Source organism: Diadema antillarum, unplaced genomic scaffold, assembly GCF_040938485.1.
Source record: "Diadema antillarum isolate AM-2024a unplaced genomic scaffold, OU_Dant_1.0 seq00000162_RagTag, whole genome shotgun sequence".
Classification (NCBI taxonomy): Eukaryota; Metazoa; Echinodermata; class Echinoidea; order Diadematoida; family Diadematidae; genus Diadema; species Diadema antillarum.
This window is the reverse complement of record NW_027271233.1, coordinates 498108-517284: the sequence shown is the minus strand read 5'-3', so window position 1 is coordinate 517284 and position 19177 is coordinate 498108. Positions and strand designations below refer to the sequence as shown.

The 19177-nt window shown below is 38.2% G+C and overlaps 1 protein-coding gene across 1 annotated transcript in view; it reads left to right on the top strand.

Moving 5' to 3' along the window:
* The window catches only part of LOC139728040 (gamma-aminobutyric acid type B receptor subunit 1-like), a 107339-nt gene extending 88660 nt beyond the window's left edge, over positions 1-18679 (top strand). The window contains exons 6-17 of the mRNA XM_071639006.1: positions 357-505; positions 2158-2308; positions 4434-4595; positions 5369-5461; positions 7856-8006; positions 8706-8838; positions 10721-10828; positions 13089-13208; positions 13872-14049; positions 14842-14990; positions 15509-15658; positions 18530-18679. Of these exons, the coding sequence (XP_071495107.1) occupies positions 357-505; positions 2158-2308; positions 4434-4595; positions 5369-5461; positions 7856-8006; positions 8706-8838; positions 10721-10828; positions 13089-13208; positions 13872-14049; positions 14842-14990; positions 15509-15658; positions 18530-18679 (1694 nt within the window). The remainder of the gene's footprint in view (positions 1-356; positions 506-2157; positions 2309-4433; positions 4596-5368; positions 5462-7855; positions 8007-8705; positions 8839-10720; positions 10829-13088; positions 13209-13871; positions 14050-14841; positions 14991-15508; positions 15659-18529) is intronic.
* The last annotated feature ends 498 nt before the right edge of the window (positions 18680-19177 follow it).

Genomic DNA, 19177 nt, shown 5'->3' with positions numbered 1-19177 from the left:
CTCTACGAGAGTATGCAACGTTGCTCGGTTATCGACCTCTGACTGCAGACAACCCACTTCTCTGCTCCATGAGGAAGATAATAATCGACATGGTAGACCATAGGGATCTCTCTGAAATCCCACACATCCCAATAGAGAAAAAGAGGCGCTACGTAACATTACAGAAATTGTATGCCGACGTGTGAAGACCCTCCTGAGGGACGCAAAGCCTTTGGCGTGTGAGAAGATAATATAATAATCTCCCCAGCTCACTCCCTCTGTATCCTTTCTTCTGTCTGTCTCTTTTCTGTTTGGCTTAGTGTCTTTTTTTTTCTTTCTTTATTTATTTGCTGTTGGGATTTTCCCGTTTCTCGCAGGCTGGTACAGCAACGAGTGGTGGCGCGCTAACGACCCCGATTATCCGCATGACTGCACCACGCAGCAGATGGACGAGGCAGTCGCTGGATACTTCACCACGGATGCCCTCCCGCTCAGCTTGGCCACGAGACCCGGGGTTTCGGGGAAGGTAGGATAATGTGGTTCTTTTTTTTTCGGGCAATGTGCCTTTAAGTCTTGTTCGCCCATTACTATCATAACTATTAGATATTGTTCACGGGAAGACTGCATTTTACAAGTCAAGCTTTTCAGACGTTCCCTCCATTTCCAACAACTTTTATTTGACAAGATAAAGTCACAGGTAGCCTATTATGATTGTATTCGTTTAAACTATGTTTTCCCTTATTATAAGAAGTGAGCTTCATAGATTTCATAGATTTCGTAAGTTTGCACATGCAAATTTTATATTGTACTCTTTTTTTTGTTGGAATTGTAATAAAATGATATGATTGAAATTAAATCAAATATGGAAAAATTGTCTTTTCAACATTTTTGTTAATGTATTCTTACTCCATTCTGATTAACTAATATTATTTGAACATCTTTTCCCTCTTCGCGGACGAAAAAAAAAAACAGTTCATTGCCAAAACAATATATCTAGAACAACCGGATAGGACGGGCAGCTCTGATTTTGACAAAGCCAAGATAGTGAATATTGTTACTTTGAACAAGTCAGATGTGTGGATGTAGGACTGGAAAGAGAAATGAAAAAGAAGATGGAGAGATAGATAGAGAGAGCAAGAAAGAGAGAGAAAGAAAGAGAGAGAGAGATGAACGGAAAGAGAGAGAGAGAGAGAGAGAGAGAGAGAGAGAGAGTGAGAGGGAGAAAGAGAGGGAGATAGGAAGGGAGGGAGGGAGAGAGGGTGAAAAGGAGACGAGAAGAGATGGGAGATGTGTGTTTGGTTTCTCTGAGCTGCCAATAAGGATGAACGTGCGTGAAACCTCAGGGGCGGTATAAAGGGAAAGAATCTAAAAAGGATGATGGAGTCTGTTGCTAAAGGTTGCTAGGTGCCACATTTCAAAAACTGATTGACACTATCATGTCTTGATCAAGTAACAACGTTATTCCGTCAAGGCAAATTACCTTGAATGGGGAGGGGAAAAAAAAGAAAAGAGCTGGCAATTCATCCACTTTGATTGTTTTGAATTTCGAGATAGTGGTTGTTGATGGGTACACGAAGCGAAAAGTACCATTCATCAGTGCTATTTCATTTCTCTTTTCTCGGATGCAAATATATTGTGAAAAGGAAACTCGGTTTTTTTTTTTTTGTATACTTTTCCCCATCCAAGACATTTTGCGTAAACTACACAACGAACAGCGTTCTACCCCCTTTCAGAGCTTGTGAGGAATTACATCAGTAATCGGTAAATACTATGACGATAATAGAGATAGAGATAGTGAGAAACCTCTTATGAAATATGAAAGAGCATGTAAATCCATAAGGAATTCAACATTTATTTGAAGAAAATTGGATTTTGAAAAGGCTGAGTTGTTCACATAAAGCGATCCTGATAAAAGTAGGGACCCAACTGTTATTATCCTAAAACTATTATCCCTAAAACTTTGTTTTTAGGATTTCTCAGCCATTTCAAAACCTGTTTTTATCCAAATATTAATAAATTTTAAAGTCCTCTTAGGGTGGTATGGCCTGTAACATTTTATAAATGGTCTCTTAGTATTTCGTAAAAAACAAAAGCTCGCTGATCTTCATCTTCATCCCTGTAAATTTGCGTTCATCATATTGGTATTTGTTTGTTTGGTGGTGTTTTTTTTTCCTCCAGACAACCGAGGAATTCTGGGAGGAGTACTCTACTTATGTTGGCGGGAATCCGGAGAGTCTGTCTGGCCACCAGGAGGCGCCCTACGGATACGACAGTGTGTGGACCATCGCTTTGATGTTGCAGGAGGCAGAAGATATTCTACAGAAGATGGGTAAAATACCGGGAAATTAACGTTGTTATATCGATACTCAAAATCATTTTCCACTTTTTCTTTTTCTTTGTGTGTGTGTGTGGGGGGGGGGGGGGGGAGGGGAGGGGGATTAAGGTACATTGTTGCGTAATTCTTCTGTTGCCCAAGTCGTCTTTAATGAGTGGTGAGAACGTGCATGGTGATACTTCTATTCACTTACCTTTTATTTTTTTTTTTTTGAATGGATAACTTGATCACTTCAATGGATCTGTGGCTTATATGTGATGGAATCTTCCCCCCAAAGCTGACATTCACGAATATATTTAGTATTCGCTTGTGGATGCCATCTCGTGATAATAGGACACGGCAAATACTTAACCCGTAAAAGTTTCGCACGGGAACCTGGGGGCCTGTGTATGAAGTATATGGGCATTTTAGAATTCGGTATGGAATGGGTTAACCTTTCATTTTGTTTGTCCACTGGTGTTTAATATCTAAAGTAGATATGAATGTATTATTGTGATTTTCGATATAACAAGACATATAATACTTACACCAAATTTCATGGGGTTTTTTCGAGGATTTATGAATGAAATATATGGTGGTAATCTGTCTTCGCTGTTTATGCATAAACTACAGGGTTCTGCTCCGTAAAAACATCGAACTCATTGTAAAAGGCAGTGCTATATATGTTTTATTACTTTCCCACACACACACACACGTACACACACACACACACATACTCACTACCGAGACACATGCCATTTTGTCAGCCAAGTGTAGTAAGTGGTGTGCAAGAAACACCGCTTCATTGGCAATGGCTTTTCCGTTGAAGTTCTTGTCCTCGAATATACCGAATTAATAATCTAAAAAGATCATGTAATCAACGAAGAGCAAGTGTGACGACAATGTCTTCTTAATTTCGCTTCCACGCGCCGTCGTGTTCGAAACCCCCTGCGGGTTTGTGGGTAATGCCTAATTTCCTTCCTTACTCTCCGAGCTCGTCTCGCTGTAGTCGTTGCCATGACAACCTCATATGTCGCGCGTTTCCCGCCGTTAATGTTCACTCATGAAACGCACTCCCACCGCAATCAATCGGCTGTTGAAAGTTGGACGCAGGCCAGCTCGATTCACACGTCCGAGAGCGATGACCTCAAGGATTCTGCACCACATTCCAGTTCTAGTCATTTCTCCAAATACTATACACTGTAAAAACATCGGTGTTATAGATTTAACACCATGGGTGTTAAATCTAACACCGATCAAGTGTTAATAGAGGACCACACCCACAGGTGTAGAAAATGCACTGTGATGGTGTTGAAAAGTGATCACCTGACACTTCGTGGTGTTAATCTGACACTGTACCTGGTGATATTTTGACACTGTACTGGTGTTAATTAAAAAATGACACCACATGGTGTTGATTTGATATTTGTTGGTGTTAATATCAATGGTTTAACACCCGTCTAGCTTCAATAAGAGACCACACCAGCCGTGGTGGTTACCGTGGTGTAAATTCATTTTCACATTTTTTTTTTCAAAAATCTAGTATTTTAATGTAAAATTCTTGAACGTCTTGTTTAAATTAAAAATCAACAAGAAGTGCAGTTTATACTAAGAAACTCTTTAAAAAACAGTTTTATATTTGGAAATGACACCCGGAGGTGTTAATTTAACACCATAAATGAGCATCAAAAATCTAATACCAGCTCGGTGTTCATTATTTAACACCGGACTTTTTGCAGTGTATATTATGTATGACGAAATCTACGATTAAGATGGGGAAGGGAATACAAGGAGTAAGATGTTGATTTCTTTGATTCTCTATCATCAAAGCACTATTACTAACATTCTTAATATGCTTATTTCAGGGGATACTCTATATAAATGGCTACACTGTCGCAAGAGAAGCATTGCAAAATGCGATTGTGTCACTTAATTTTACAATTCTCTCCAACATTATTATCATACAAAATGTGCACATGATTGTAATGTATGATGTTTTCTATATCGATTGTCTGAATGGAACAAAGAGAATGGAGAAGAAAAAGACAAACAGACAGGCAGATTAACAGCCTAAAGTTGGATACTTGTAGAAACTTATGCTTGAAAAGTGCAGACTGTCAATTAAACTCTTATTCCCCAGATCCTCCGAGATCGATTGCCGACTTCAGCTACGAGGACGACGAGATAGCCGATCTCTTTTACGTCATCATGAACAAGACCAACTTTGAGGGCGTGTCCGGGCCGGTGCAGTTCACAGCCGCTGGAGACCGAAAGGGCCTTATGCAGGTGGAGAGACAGATAGGTGGGTGTGGACATTAACCCCTACCCCCTTTCCCTCCTACCCTTTACCCCTTCCGCTCCTATCTTCCAACATTCTCCCACTTCTCCTCCTATCCCTTCCAGTCATCGTCTCGTCATCCTCCTTCCCGTCTCTACGTTTGTCTGTCTGTCTGTCTATGTCTATGGCTGTCTCTCCCAACATCAGTCTATCTCTCATTTTCTGTTTGTATTCTGTCGCCCCCTCTCGATCTTCCGCTCTTATTCTGCTTACAAGTATCTCATTCCCCCGTCTCTCAGTAACTATATGCTAATCTTGACACTCTTCAACTATGACTGCGCAACGATCAATAATGCTCAGCACGATGTCAGAGTGGGTAAAGCCCTGGTTGTCAACCTATTTCTTTTCAGCATGTTAAAATGGGGAAATAAGTTTACGCAACAATAGTTTCATGAAATATAAAATCTCTCATAAAATACCTCACACACAAAAAACAACAACAATGAAATATAAAATATACAGACTAAGGTTGATAGACCAACAAACAGTTCGGGGTTTTTCAAACGTTGCTAATACTGCTTTGAAAATTCTTGAGGTTAGATTAAAAAACAGGCCGTGCTGTGAAAAAAAGAGGACCCTATCAGTTTGAGCAAAGATACTATGTCTATAAGTCGTCCATGTTAGAGAGGTCTAAAGATCCAAAAACAATTGGACAAACAAACGATAGGCGAGCAAGCTTAATAGTAAGAACAGGGCCAAAACGAAATGAAATATGAAATGTGTTTCTTTCCTTGCAGGTGACATTGAGGTGCGGGTCGGAATCTACGACCCGTCGGCCAGACCGGGGGAGGAGCTACAATGGAGTGCGGAGAATCCGATCATATGGGAAGGTGGGTTTGATTCAATTTGACCATATTTCGCTCATTCAAAAATTAGCCTCGTTTTGGTGGTTCCTAATTGTTGTCTTTTCCCCTTTCATCTATGTTTCATTCTCTATTTTGTCCTTTTATTTTAGCTGCTAGCTCACGTTAATCTCGTTTAGTTCGGTCTATTTCTCTCTATCTCTAGGCTATTATAAACACCACTTCAAGCTTTATTATTTTCGTAGTAGGGAGCTTTAAATTTGCGACGCGGACGTTTCAGACGACGATTGCTTGGACGTTCTCTACTAACTCTCCTTGGGTCGTGGAGCGAAGTAGCTGTAGATTATGCGAGGACGCAACCTATGAAAAGTAAAATGTCGCCCCCATATGATCATTGAATCAAGTAACTCTTTGCATCGTGAATTGAGCGGATGCAAAAGAAAAAAAAAACAAAACAAAACCCAGAACGCGTAGTGAAAACTCGGACGACGCGAACAGCTATATAGATCGATTTTCATTAGCGATTTTGCGCATGCGCAGAACATTTTGTTTTTTTTTCCCCCTCTGAACAGCCGCGTCGCGACAATCTAAAGCTCCCTATTGACGACTTATGATCCATTATTCAAGATCCATGCTTGTCGCTAGCTATAATAGAATAGCCTGAACTCAGATTGTCTGAAAGGAAATTTCCCCGCGCGTAATGGTTTATTGAGCAGCTTCGAAAGGCTCCGAGATAGCGGCTGCTCCTAAAAGTGCACTCATAGACATAACTAGACAGCTAGATCCTGGCGCAATACCGCTATATCATGTATATATATATATATCATAATATGTATATATGTTGTTGTTTTTTTCATCAGCGAAAAGAACAACAGTTTTTCTCCATCGGCGAGTTTAATGATTAAAATGTAAAACCCATGCGTAGCCTTTCTTCCCTTAAATCCCCTGTGTGCTCCAGTCTGCACTGTTTCTCTTCTACTCGATTGTCTGGGCCAAATTATTTGTTTAAACAAAGAAATGTTATGTCAGTATATTGTCAGGAGCAAATCCTTTGTTTAATAGAGTCCCATTTTCTCTCTCAACAATTCTTGCTGGAATGACGTTGAGAAATTATGTCATAATTACTTACACCAAATACATTATACTATTTACGACATCATAACGACGTCATGGTGAAAAACGAAGAACTTGTTTGTTCTTTTATTTTTGCATACAATTACCAATTTTCAAATCAAAGGAGTAAATCGTCATTCGATATGTTGGTACGGCAAGAGATGTTCTTTTTGCACAGTCTGTTTAACATTTTGTGTATTTTGTTCCACTATACATTTCATGTGTGAAATACTCTGAAAAAAAAGCAGCAAAGATTCAATACCAATCTGCAAAATATTGCCCCATCGCAAAATGAAGTTTCTTGTCAAAACCAAACACTGTGAAAGACGTTGGAAGATCATAGCTATTTTAGTTTATGAGTTTGACATTGATTCCCATTTAATGAAAAAGAATGCGTCATGAAGTACAAGGACTCTCCCTCAATAGCTTACTGAAAGGGTAGACCAAGATTATGTAGAGCTGTATGACAATATTGGTGGAGGATCAACATTACATAAATCAATCTAACTGCATGTTGTGTTCATATCTATAAAGTTGGTTGTGAAGTAATTTCGATGTCGCTGGTCTGTTATTTTTATGATAGTTATCATCATAACAAACCTGTTCTCCAACTACCATGCAGCATAGAGATCGAAATCATGGGATAACAGTTCTGTATATAAGTACAATACCGGCACAATCATTATACGTGTATCATTGTGCACAATAGGATGACTGACAAGCATACACAATACGATGCTACACATATATTGTTATAGCAAGGATTCTGTCCGACGATCAGTAAACTTGCTCAAGGATTGCATGGGATTGCCCAACATAGCAACAAAATAATGGAAACCCAGTGCACCGGTGGACCAGGTGGAATAGATAATTTCTAGGTCCCAAGATGACGAGACTCTAACTCTCCCGCCAAAAGCCCATTTTATGCAAAATCTCCTGTTTTCCCGCTTGAGATTTAATTTCTCCCGCTTCAAATGATTTCTTAATTAGTGTCATCGTATGTTGAAAAATAAGCCTTAGATAGCGCGAGATAACATCTAGAACCCTAGAACTTGACCCCGGCAACAAAGAACTTCGCGCTTCGCGCACATCAAGTTGGAGTCTCCCGTTTGCTAGGGGTTTCAGGCGGGAGAATCTCCAGATCAGAAAGTGCTTGGGGTTGAGTCATCGGAAAAAAACCCCAAACAAACAAACAAATAGACAGACAAACAAACAAAATAGACATAACCTGAAAACATGTTTGTCTATTTCTTTGTTCTTAGAGTAGCCCATTTTAATTTTGATTTCATTATTTTTCTTTCTTTGTAGGAGGGCGCCCTCCAGCGGACTCTGTCATAGAGCGAGAGACGAGGGTCACAGTTTCTCTCGCTATTTTCATTGTCATGACAACGTTGGCTATCTTTGGGATTTTCCTCGCAGTGGCCTTTCTTGCATTCAACATAAAATATAGAACTAAGCGGTGAGCAGGGACAAACACATACACATCGACACACACACGCAATATTATATCCTGAAATGTTTGGTTCTATTTCGTACAAAAATGATTACAGATTATTTAAATCCATATTTGATCACAGTGTTGATTGAAATTATTTGTGAAAGCGATTTGCAGTGTAATGATATCAAGATCGTGTAATTAAATTCATTTAGCATGATTAAAGACCAATATCACAGACTTAACGTAACGTGGATGATTCACCTGCGTAAGAACTTCCTCTGGCCAGTATTTCACTTGAAAAAGGATAGAGGGGGTTCTTTAAAGAGAGAAACCAATAATTGCTTTTCATTTCGATTCCTTAGACTATTGATCGGTACATAGGAATCTCTATGGTGCCCACGGGAGACCTATTAGGTTAAGTAAATGATTGTAATAATTGCTTGACTTTACACCTTTGCTAATGAAACAAAAGGTCGGAGACTGTCCTGAGATGGTGCAAAATTAATCACTTTCTAGTTTACAGCTTTGATATCGGCTTGATAACAACAGATACTAGACTACTAGGCTAAACTACGGCAAGGAAGAAACTACGAAAGACTAATCAGAATGGCAGTCTGTCACGAGACTTGCTTTGATAGAAGTGGATTTTAAATGGGATGCAATTCATCTGCAGCCTTGAGGCAAGGCTAGTAATGCTGTGACAACCTCTTGTCCCGACAGGTACATCAAGATGTCTAGCCCGAAGATGAACAATCTGATACTCGGAGGCGGGATTTTGGCTTACCTCTCCATCATTTTCCCGGGGCTCGATTCTGTCGACATCGATGACGTCACTTTTTGCTGGATGTGTAGAGTAAGCAGACCCACCGATTTCTCAGTGTCTACATACACTTTGTTCCCCCTGTGTCTCTCTCCTTGTTTTTAATTCATATATGTGACTATGCACCTCGAAACGAACATAAAGTCACACACACTGATTTTGCCTGAGGACTGAAAATAAGTGAAATGGGTCAACCTAGTCGAACTTAACTTTTTCATATTTTCTGAAAGAGCGGGTCTTCTTTTACATTACGCTAAAATTTGGTATCATAAAACGGACAGGAAAGTGTGTTATTTCAGGAGTTTATCTCGAACACTTTTGGTAGAGTAGTGTGATTAGGTGTGTCTTTAGAACCCCTTTTTCATTTCTGGAAAACCTTGTCCACACTCTTCAATTTCAACTCTAATAACTTTTGAAAGGATAGTGATACTGCTCTGAAATTTGGCATTAATTATGGACAAAATGTGCTAATGTGGCATGCTTAATTTCAGTTTAATCTGATAATCCCTTCATTGTTGTTACTCTGGTGGTTTACTTCCTGTTTTTTGTCCCATTCATCGCACAGCCAGCACGGTTTGGTAAAGATTAAGCGCTTGAATAGACACTGTACTTCAGAGCCTCTTTTCTCAGTTCACACTTTTCCTGAGTTTGTGCTTTCTTTCCAATATTTAGATAGGTTAGGAGAGTCCATTTGATTTGAGTTATACATCATTTTAAAGCTTAAAGTCTGCTCTTTCAGAATATGGTCTTAACTAAAAATTCGTGTCTAGCGACGTTTTGTTTGTTTTGAGGTGCAGGGTCACATATGTGACCCTGCATCACAACACGCACCGAAAGACGCCAGACATGAAATTTTAGTTAAGAGCAGAATCTAAAAGAGCAGACTTTAAACTTTAAAATGATGTATAACTCAAATCAAAGGAGCTCTCTTAACCTATTTAAATATTGGAAAGAAAACACACACTCAGGAAAAGTGTGAACTGAGAAAAGAAGCTCTGAAGTGCAGTGTCTATTCAAGCGTTAAATCTTTACAAAGCTGCGCTGGCTGTGCAACGAATGGGAAAAAAAAAACAGGACGTAAACTACCAGAGTAGGCCCTAACAACAATGAAAGGATAATCAGATTAAACTGAAATTGAGCGTGCCTTATCAACAAATTCTGTTCATAATTGATGCTAACTTTCAAAGCAGTTGCATCATCTTCTCAAAAGTTATTAGAGTTGAAAATGAAGAGTGTGTACAAGGTTTTTAAGAAATGAAAAGGGGACTCTAAAAACACACCTAATCACACTATTCTACCAAAAAAGGTTCAAGATAAAACGCTAAAAAACACACTTTTCTACCTATTGTATGATCCCAAATTTTAGCATAATGTAGAAGAAGACTTGCTCTTTCAGAAAATATGAAAAAGTCAAGATCAGTTAGGTTGACCCATTTCACCTTTTTTCAGTCCTCACACAAAATCAGTGTGTGCGACTTTTTGTTCGTTTTGTGGTGCACGGTCACATATACACATTTACCCCCATGTGCATTGTATTTTCACACTTTTGCACACTGATTATAATACATTGTATTCGTTCAAAGAAAAGTTCATTATAAACATGAGTTCAAGGAGAAGAATGTTAGTGAGTTTTTTACATCTTTCATTACAATTCAATAATCATACCATCTCCGCATATAAAAATTGCCTATAAAAGCTCAGAGCAAGATATCAAAATAATTTGTACAGTGTAGCTTAAGTAACTAAATACCTTTAAAAGTAATTGAAGTGTGAGGAAACACAATGGTAACCTTATTACCTTGTCAGAAACACTACACTAATGATACTTTCATGTTGATTTTGATGGATGGGACAATGCTTATCCCATTTGAGGTCTCATTCTTTTGTTCTTGTGTTTGTGTTTTTGTCATTCAAGGCAAATACCTGGACTCTGGCCATTGGATTTTCTATTGCTTTCGGTGCCATGTTTACGAAAACGTGGAGGGTCCATCGAATATTCACAACAAAAACGGCAATGCGTACGGTGAGTTTCTCGAGTATTCTGTCGAATAAGCCAGGTGAAATTTTGCATATGTGTTTTTGTCGTGGTGTTTGGTTCAGTTCTATGTTACTTATTATTCTCTCTATGCGTATTCAAGGCACTGAATTTTGCATGAATTTCATCATTAATTTTTCAATCCAGATGATTCATTATGTAGGTTTCGTGATTTCCTTTTTATTAACAACTTGGAAAAAAAAATCAGTGAGGTACATTACAACAAAAGCAGCTATGCAAACTGTGCTTTCCTCGATTATTGTGTAAAATAGGTCAGGTAAAATTTTGCAATGTATTTGTGCCATTGTGTTTGATTCAGTTTTATGTTACAACGGAATCCTTGTTTTGTATGCGTATTTATGCATAGCTCTGAATGTTAGAATAAAGATTAATCATTAATGTATAGTCCCGTAAGATTCGCGATTGCTTTTTCATAAATAATATTTCGATCTTTCACAAATGTCATTGGACGATATTTGATCACCTGCGGTTATTCGTTTTGATTTGTTTTTAAATCACTGATATACAATGTAGATTCGGCTATTTCCTGTTAAGTTCATTTCCACCCAACGAGGAATGTTTACCAGAAATATCAATTTCATAATTTTTTCCCTCTTTTCCGCAAATTCATCTAGTGTCCGTGAAAGATAGTAAAGCACTATGATACGGCATACTGAATATGGGGCATCCAGCCGTTTCGTCTTATCACGTACCAACTGTCCCCGTTTCGTCTTGTCACGTACCAACTGTCCCTTTCTAAAGATTTTCCTTCTGATATGTTTTGTACAGTATTGCCACCCTTGCAATGTGATAATTTGATTCCACATGATTTATATATGGAATCAAAGCGGAAGAGTAAGAGAATAACGTCATGCCATTTGTAGAAAATCGACCTCCCCGACTGTCGGATCCTTTTGCTGTAGCGGCTCACACTTGTTCCACTGAATAACATGTACAATCTTCTTTGCTTGATTAAAAGTCGCCGGGGACTTTGCGTACAAACAAACATGAATGTTGCCTTGTACACATCAGATTTCGTCACAAACTTCTGTTTTTGCATATCCCGCAAGATTAAAGGAATAGTATAGTATTGGCAGAGATGAGGATGGACCTTTTAACTTTTTGCGAGATAATACGAAACCACGTATAAAATATTACAGAGCATACCGTTCTAAGAGGAATTCAGAGTTTATCTGGTGGAAATCGGTTTTGAAAAGGCTGAGATATCCAAGAACAAAGTAATACAAAGCTATCTAATAAAAGGTGGGTCCCACCTTTTGTAAGTATCGTTTGCTCTGGATATTCATTCATTCATTCATTTTTTATTTCATTTCCGGCCAAACCATATAATATGACATTGCATATACACAAAGTCAGTACAAAGTGTACAGTGTACAGTGATCACGCAACACTCAAGAAGTCTGTGCCGCGGACATTGTTTTCATTGTTTTCCTTTTTTCTTTTTCTTTTTACTTTTTGGCGTTTATATTTCTCCAATTCAGAAATTGTCATTCCTTTAATTACATACCCAAGTAAGAAATAATCTCACATCCGCATCTGGGAATCTACACCCTACAAGCAATGCTTCTATGTAGATTCCTCATATTTCACATGTTTTATTGTCTTATAAGCTGTACGTGACAATTCATCCAGGCTTTTGTATTGTGATGTTTATGTTTTATGTATTTGTTGAAATGTGGAATATGGAACAATAAAAACAAACAAAACAAACAAAAACAAAAAGTAACTTTTACATGTCCAAATGAAATTTAAATACACGTCATTTGTTTACATGAAACAAAAAACATATTTGGTAGAAGAAGTACAAGGACAAAATGTGACTGAATCATAACAAAGAAAAGGTCGGAAATGGAGGGGACTGCTAAAAAGCCAAGCTTGTAGAATGCAGTCCCCTCGGAGTCGCTTTATAATAGTAATACACGAGAAATTTTATCATAATCCACGGGAATCAGAACACAAAACGAGTACGCACTCAAACGCACACACATATAACACAGTAACAAAGGATATCTCAGCCCTTTCCAAACCAATTTTTATCAAATAAACATTGAATTCCTACCAGAATTACATGCACTCTGTTTTCATATTTCTAAGACGTTTCTTATCATTTCATCAAAAATTTAGAAACCTGCAGCCAGATCTCAACGAAAACTGTATCATCCCTTTAATTTTCAGGCATTTGTTGGGATTATATGATTTTTCTTTTGTTCCCCTGTGCTTTCCTCAGATGATCAAGGATTACCAGCTGTATGGCATGGTCACTGTGCTCGTGATTCTAGACATCATCGTCTTCGGATGTCGAGAAATCTTTGATCCGATCATCCTGAACATTCAAATCAGCAGACAGGTATACGCGATGACGTGCATTAAAAAAAAAAATAAGATTACTCATCATCAGAGGCGGATGCAGGAATTCCGTAGAAGGGGGAGGGGGTGGGTGTAAATCAGTTTCTGGTGTCACTCCCGGTTTATTCAGCTGACAAGCACAAAAAAAGCTTGTCTTTTCATTTTCTCGTACCACTTCCGGGTTTCATCAGCTGACAAGCAAAAATAATAGAAAAAAGGTAAGGATTTGTTTGTTTTATTTCATTTTACAAACACAGGAGAGAAAGAAAAATCAAGGAGTGGAGGGAAGTGCCAACCGTCCACTTCATTCTTTTTCTTTCCTTGTTTTATAAAGAAAAAAAAGAAAGAGTTTATGACGTAACAAAGGCTTCTATATTGGGAAATCGGGCGGCTTTCAGCATACATTGCAATACGTATGGATGGAAATCACTGATCTCTGTGGAAGATCAAGATCAGTGCGGGTGGAAATAGGCTGCATGCTTGGCGGAGGTCTGCGCTTTCAGAGTGCTTTTCTAGTTAGAAATAGGATTGAACTGATTGAAATTGAATATTTGTAAGTCTGTGTCCTCAAACCTCATTCTCTCTCTTTTGTTTTGGACTAATATTTTGTCTCGTTTTATCTGTTCATGTTTTATTTGTCTTTCTTTGTTTTTTCTTTGTCAAGAATCTAGATGAAGATGTAGTCCTGGTCTTGATGAAGAGGACTTGTACGTCTCGTTACGTAGTCTACTGGAACGGCAGTCAGCTGGTTCTAAATGGTCTTCTCCTGATATTCGGGGCATTTCTGGCTTGGGAGACCCGGAAAGTCACCGTCCCTGCCCTTAATGATTCCAAATATATAGGTGAGCCGTAATCTAATATTGCGATTTTTTAACCTTAAAAGCAAAAGTAAACCAAACAATATATGCAAAAACAAAAACTACTAACCAACAAACTAAGCTAATCATCATATTTATAAACACACACACAAAAAAATGATGATGATGATGATGATGATGGTGATGAAACAGCATTTATATGGCGCCATTTATCTGTAGAAACATTCAGAGGCGCCCGCCTCCCACAATGTGTCACACATCATTCACAAAATTGCTGGAAAAGATAGGTCTTCAGTTCAGACTTGAAGGCATTAATAATAATAATAATAATAAGGTCCTATTTATTCAGGGTAGCCTCCTTAGTGTTGTCACTGCTCTACCAGAGGGCCCTGCCATTGTTATTACCCTAGCGTTGCCAGGTACCCATTAATACACCTGTGTCGAGAGGGACATTGTGGGCAAAAACATCTTGCCCAAGGACGTAAGCGAACTCGAACTCGGGTCCTCCGATCGGGAGTCGGGAGTCTTATCCACTATGCCACAGCGCCCCCTCAATTCTGAACTTGATCCTTATCTCTTCTGGTTTCAAAAATAATTATGTTTAACATACTGTTGTGATTAAATTGATTTTTGTAATTGTATGAGAACAAAATTGCCGTTTTGGAGAACAATGATTTAAATTGCCCTGGCTTACATTTTCACAAAATTATAAGATATCTTTTTTCCGTCATACAACTATGTGTTTTATTGAACGTTATCGGTGTTACACGGTGATGATGCAACTCGAGATTTTTTTTTTACCTTGTCTCTCATTAGGCATGAGTGTTTATAACGTCGTCGTTCTGTCTTTCGTTGGCCTTCCCGTCTCGCTCGTGCTCGACGACGTCAACGCACATTACGCCATCATCGCCACGTTCATATTCTTTGCGACGACTTTAACTCTGTGCATGGTTTTTGTGCCCAAGGTAACGGCATAAATATACTGTATCTTCTCCCAGAAGAAATTATTTGTAATTTAGCGAAAATGTGGTATAGCCGGTGCCAGGCCTCAACTCCATTTCTTGATTACATGACTTATTGGCCAATGCTCTTCTGCTACTATTTCCAACGTGTTCACGAAACGTGTCCATGGTAATGCGTGATATAGACGAAACAGATGTGATTTACATGGTGTACTTTACTCTAATTATAAAAGAGAAAACTTATTCAACATTGCAGAGTAACAAAGCAAAGAACAAGTTCAAATGAGATAATGTAAGCTTTTACGATTGCCTACATACTCTGACATAGTGTGATATATGCATTTTACGCAAAACAATTTCAAAGACTTGAAATTATTAAGCGATGCTAATGTCTTAGGAAAATGCAAAACGTTTTCCCATCCCTGTATACGTTATGGCTATTTGCAACACTCTCAGAAGACACTGTTATCAAAACAATGTTTTTAATGTTGTTTTAAATAATCATTTTCCTTATGGTCTAGCTCCGAGTGCGAAACGAAGTGGAGCCGAAGGGGACAATGTTCTCGACGATGGGTAATAGTCAGAGTCATCATGGCTGCGAGTCCGAGCACGACAAGAGGGTCAGGATGCTGAGCGATCGTATAGAGAATCTCCAGGAACGCCTCGACAAGGTTTGTATCACTCCAAAAATCGTTGCCTCAGACAGATTTTCATTAATACCCCTATTCCACAGAGATTTCTTCCAATCGGTCACTCGTCGGAATTAAAGTCTGTTGCTTCCACCGGCCACCAACCGAAGTATATACGGCCGCAGTCTGATGAATCCGACTTGTGTTGTTGGACTATCGAGTCAGTCTCAGACATGTGATGCCTGATCCTCACCGGACGATCTTGCTTCATCGGATCATGACTGGCGTGTCTGACACTGACCTGGTGGTCGACCATCACGAGTCGGATTCATCAGACTGCTATCCCAAACAGTCTTTGCTACCGAGGAGTGACCGATGAGAAAAAAAAAATATCTGTGGAATGGGGTAAAATCAATTCATTCGTCCATCCATGTGTCTTCTCTCAATCAATGTTTAACATTTATTGTCCATTCATTTAACTGATATCTCGTTTGGTGGCTGAGGTATTTCACATGGGTGCTGTTTAAACTTGGTGCTTGTTAAATTTCCGTATGTATTCAGTGAAAACGTGTAACGATAAATTATGAATACATAAAGGCATAGATTAATGAATAGATATCTATTCTCCTTTTTGTATTTCAATGAAGTCCGATATTTTTCAATGTGTTAGAATATTATCTTAGCCATTTATCTGCAGAAACACTCAAAGGCGTCCGGCTCCGACCCACAATATGTCACACATTGTTCACAAACTTGCTGAAAAAAATTATGATGCAATATAACCGCATGCAAAAGAACTATCACAGTAGATGTTATACTAGATACTTCCTAGGTCCTTGCAGTTGAGAAGACACTATGATTAAAAGAATCCATTATGCAATAACAAAGATTATTTTATTTTTCATCGATTAAAAACATTTATTTGATGCTTTCATTCCACTGTGTTTGGTTATTACTTTGTACGCATGCAGTCAAGTGTGTCTCAGTTCATGAAGTGATTAAACAAAAGCGTGCGTGTTCGACGTAATGTTAGGAACACATCAAAATTCATTGCGAATAGATGTACGAAAGAATGATCTTTTCAACATTATTGATGACGGTTTACAAATACGTAGTTCACTCAAATTATTCAATTATTTGGGCCCTTTCGCACGTTGCTGGCGATTAAAAATAAATAAAACGCAATGCTTTCATGCAAAATACGTTGCTTACAAAGATGTATTATCATGATGGTTATGATAAAGATTAATAAAATAAGTAAGTTTTTTAATGATAATAATGGAAGTATTGCTATTAGAGTTCTACACTATTATAACGATTATACTAATGACACAAATTCGAAACCACAATTTCAAAAAGAGCACATGTCACACATGGACTTACAACTCTTCTGCTGAGTGAACCTCAAGAATATAATTATGTGACCCTGCATTACAAAACCAACAAAAAGTCGCCAGATATGGCTTTTTAAATAAGGACAGATTCTGAAAGGGCCGAATCCCCTAAGCTAACTAAATACTGGAAAGAAAACACACACTCTGGAGAAGTGTGAACTTGCATGTTCGACGTAATGTTAGGAACACATCAAAATTCATTGCGATAGATGTACGAAAGAGTGATCTTTTCAATATTATTGATGACGAGGTATTTGTTTACAAATACAGTGTAGTTCACTCAAATTATTCAATGATTTGGGCCCTTTCGCACGTTGCTGGCGATTAAAAACATCAAACACAATGCATTCATGCAGAATGCTTACAAAGATGTATTGTCATGATGGTTATGATAAACGTAAATAAGATAAGTAATTTTTCAAATGATAATAATGGAAATATTGCTATTAGATTTCTACACTATATAATGATTATACTAATGACACAAATTCGAAATCACAATTTCAAAAAGAGCACATGTCACACATGGACTTACAACTCTTCTGCTGAGTGAACCTCAAAAATATAAATATGTGACCCTGCATTACAAAACCAACTAAAAGTCGCCAGATATGACTTTTTAGTTTAAGGACAGATTCTGAATGGGCTACCTGTGCGGTGAAAGGGACAAAACACAGGATGTCAACCACCGGAGCAACAACAATGAAGGAATTATCAAATTAAGCCGAAATTGAGCATGTTCTATAAACACATTTTGCCATGGTCAATGCTAACTTCAAAGCAGAAGCGCTATCCTTTTAAAAGTTAGACTTACAATTTTAAAATGAAATTAAAGAGTGTTCTAGGGATTTCCAGAAATGAAAAGGGGCCTCTAAAACATACCTGATCATTCTACTATCCCCCCCCCCAAAAGAAAAAGGGTTGTAGAAAAACACACTTCTCACACATGTTATGATCCCAAATTAAAGGGGATGGCTAGTAACTGATCAGTGGAAATAAGTGGGAGAGCTTGGGGATGATTTTTCCAATTCTTATGGGATTCATTTAAGAGTACATTATATATATATATATATATATATATATATATATATATATATATTGTTGTGTGAAATTATTTGCTGATCACTGCCAGTTACTAGCTATCTACTTTAAAGCATAATAATAGAAGAAGGGTAGCTCTTTCAGAAAATAATGAAAAACCTCAAGATTCACTCTGTTTTTTGAAGATTTTTGAAGATTTTGAAGTATACGGTCTCTGTCATAAAGTACAAAATAATACCTTTTAAATGATATATTGGTCACTACATAATAAGGTACATTTTTGAAGTAATGGCCAAAAGAAGCACAAAATTCCTTATTATTCTTTTTAATTTTCTTGACCTTTAATTGCAAATATCTCCATTATAATATTTTGACAAGTTTGGACTTATCGGGTTTTACAAACACACTCTTCATATTTTCGATCCTTGTTTTTCTCGTTTTCCCCGTCACCTCTCCGTTTTAAAATTGTGCATTACAGAAAGACACTCGAATAAGAGAACTGGAGAGTTGCGTCATAACGTCGGCCAGTACGAGGGAAGACTGTACGAGCGTATTGAGTGAGGACAAGGAGACGGTATGGACCACTGACAAGGCCCAGGCCGGTCCGTCAGGCACCGTGCCTAGGTGAGGACAGCCCAAAGGGAACCTCCGCTAAACCATCATGGGTTTCACTCACTCAATTCACTGTGTGTATTCAAAAAACCCAAACTGAGCGCTATTGCAAGTTCAGGTAGCTCTATTTCATTAAACAGGAGCACTTTATTGGTGTATGGAAATAATGGACAAAAATAAATGCAGATTAAGCACTACAACATCCAAATTTAGCTGTGCAATTAAGATCCCAGAGGAAATTATGGTCACTGAATTTTCGTTCTTATTTTGATACACCCAAGTCGCTTGCACGGCACGTGGGGACTTCTGGAAAAATCGCGCATGACTATAGATATTCGTCTAAACATATCGCAAGGCTGAAAATGCGACAAAAATTGATGGAGCGTCGCCATGGATACATATTACTTGCCTCAGAAGGAGTGGAGTCATAAACGAGGACAGTAACCATACGAACTCTTGTATTTTGTCTACAACGTGCTATGCGTGTCATTTCTACTACACGATCGCTGAGGAG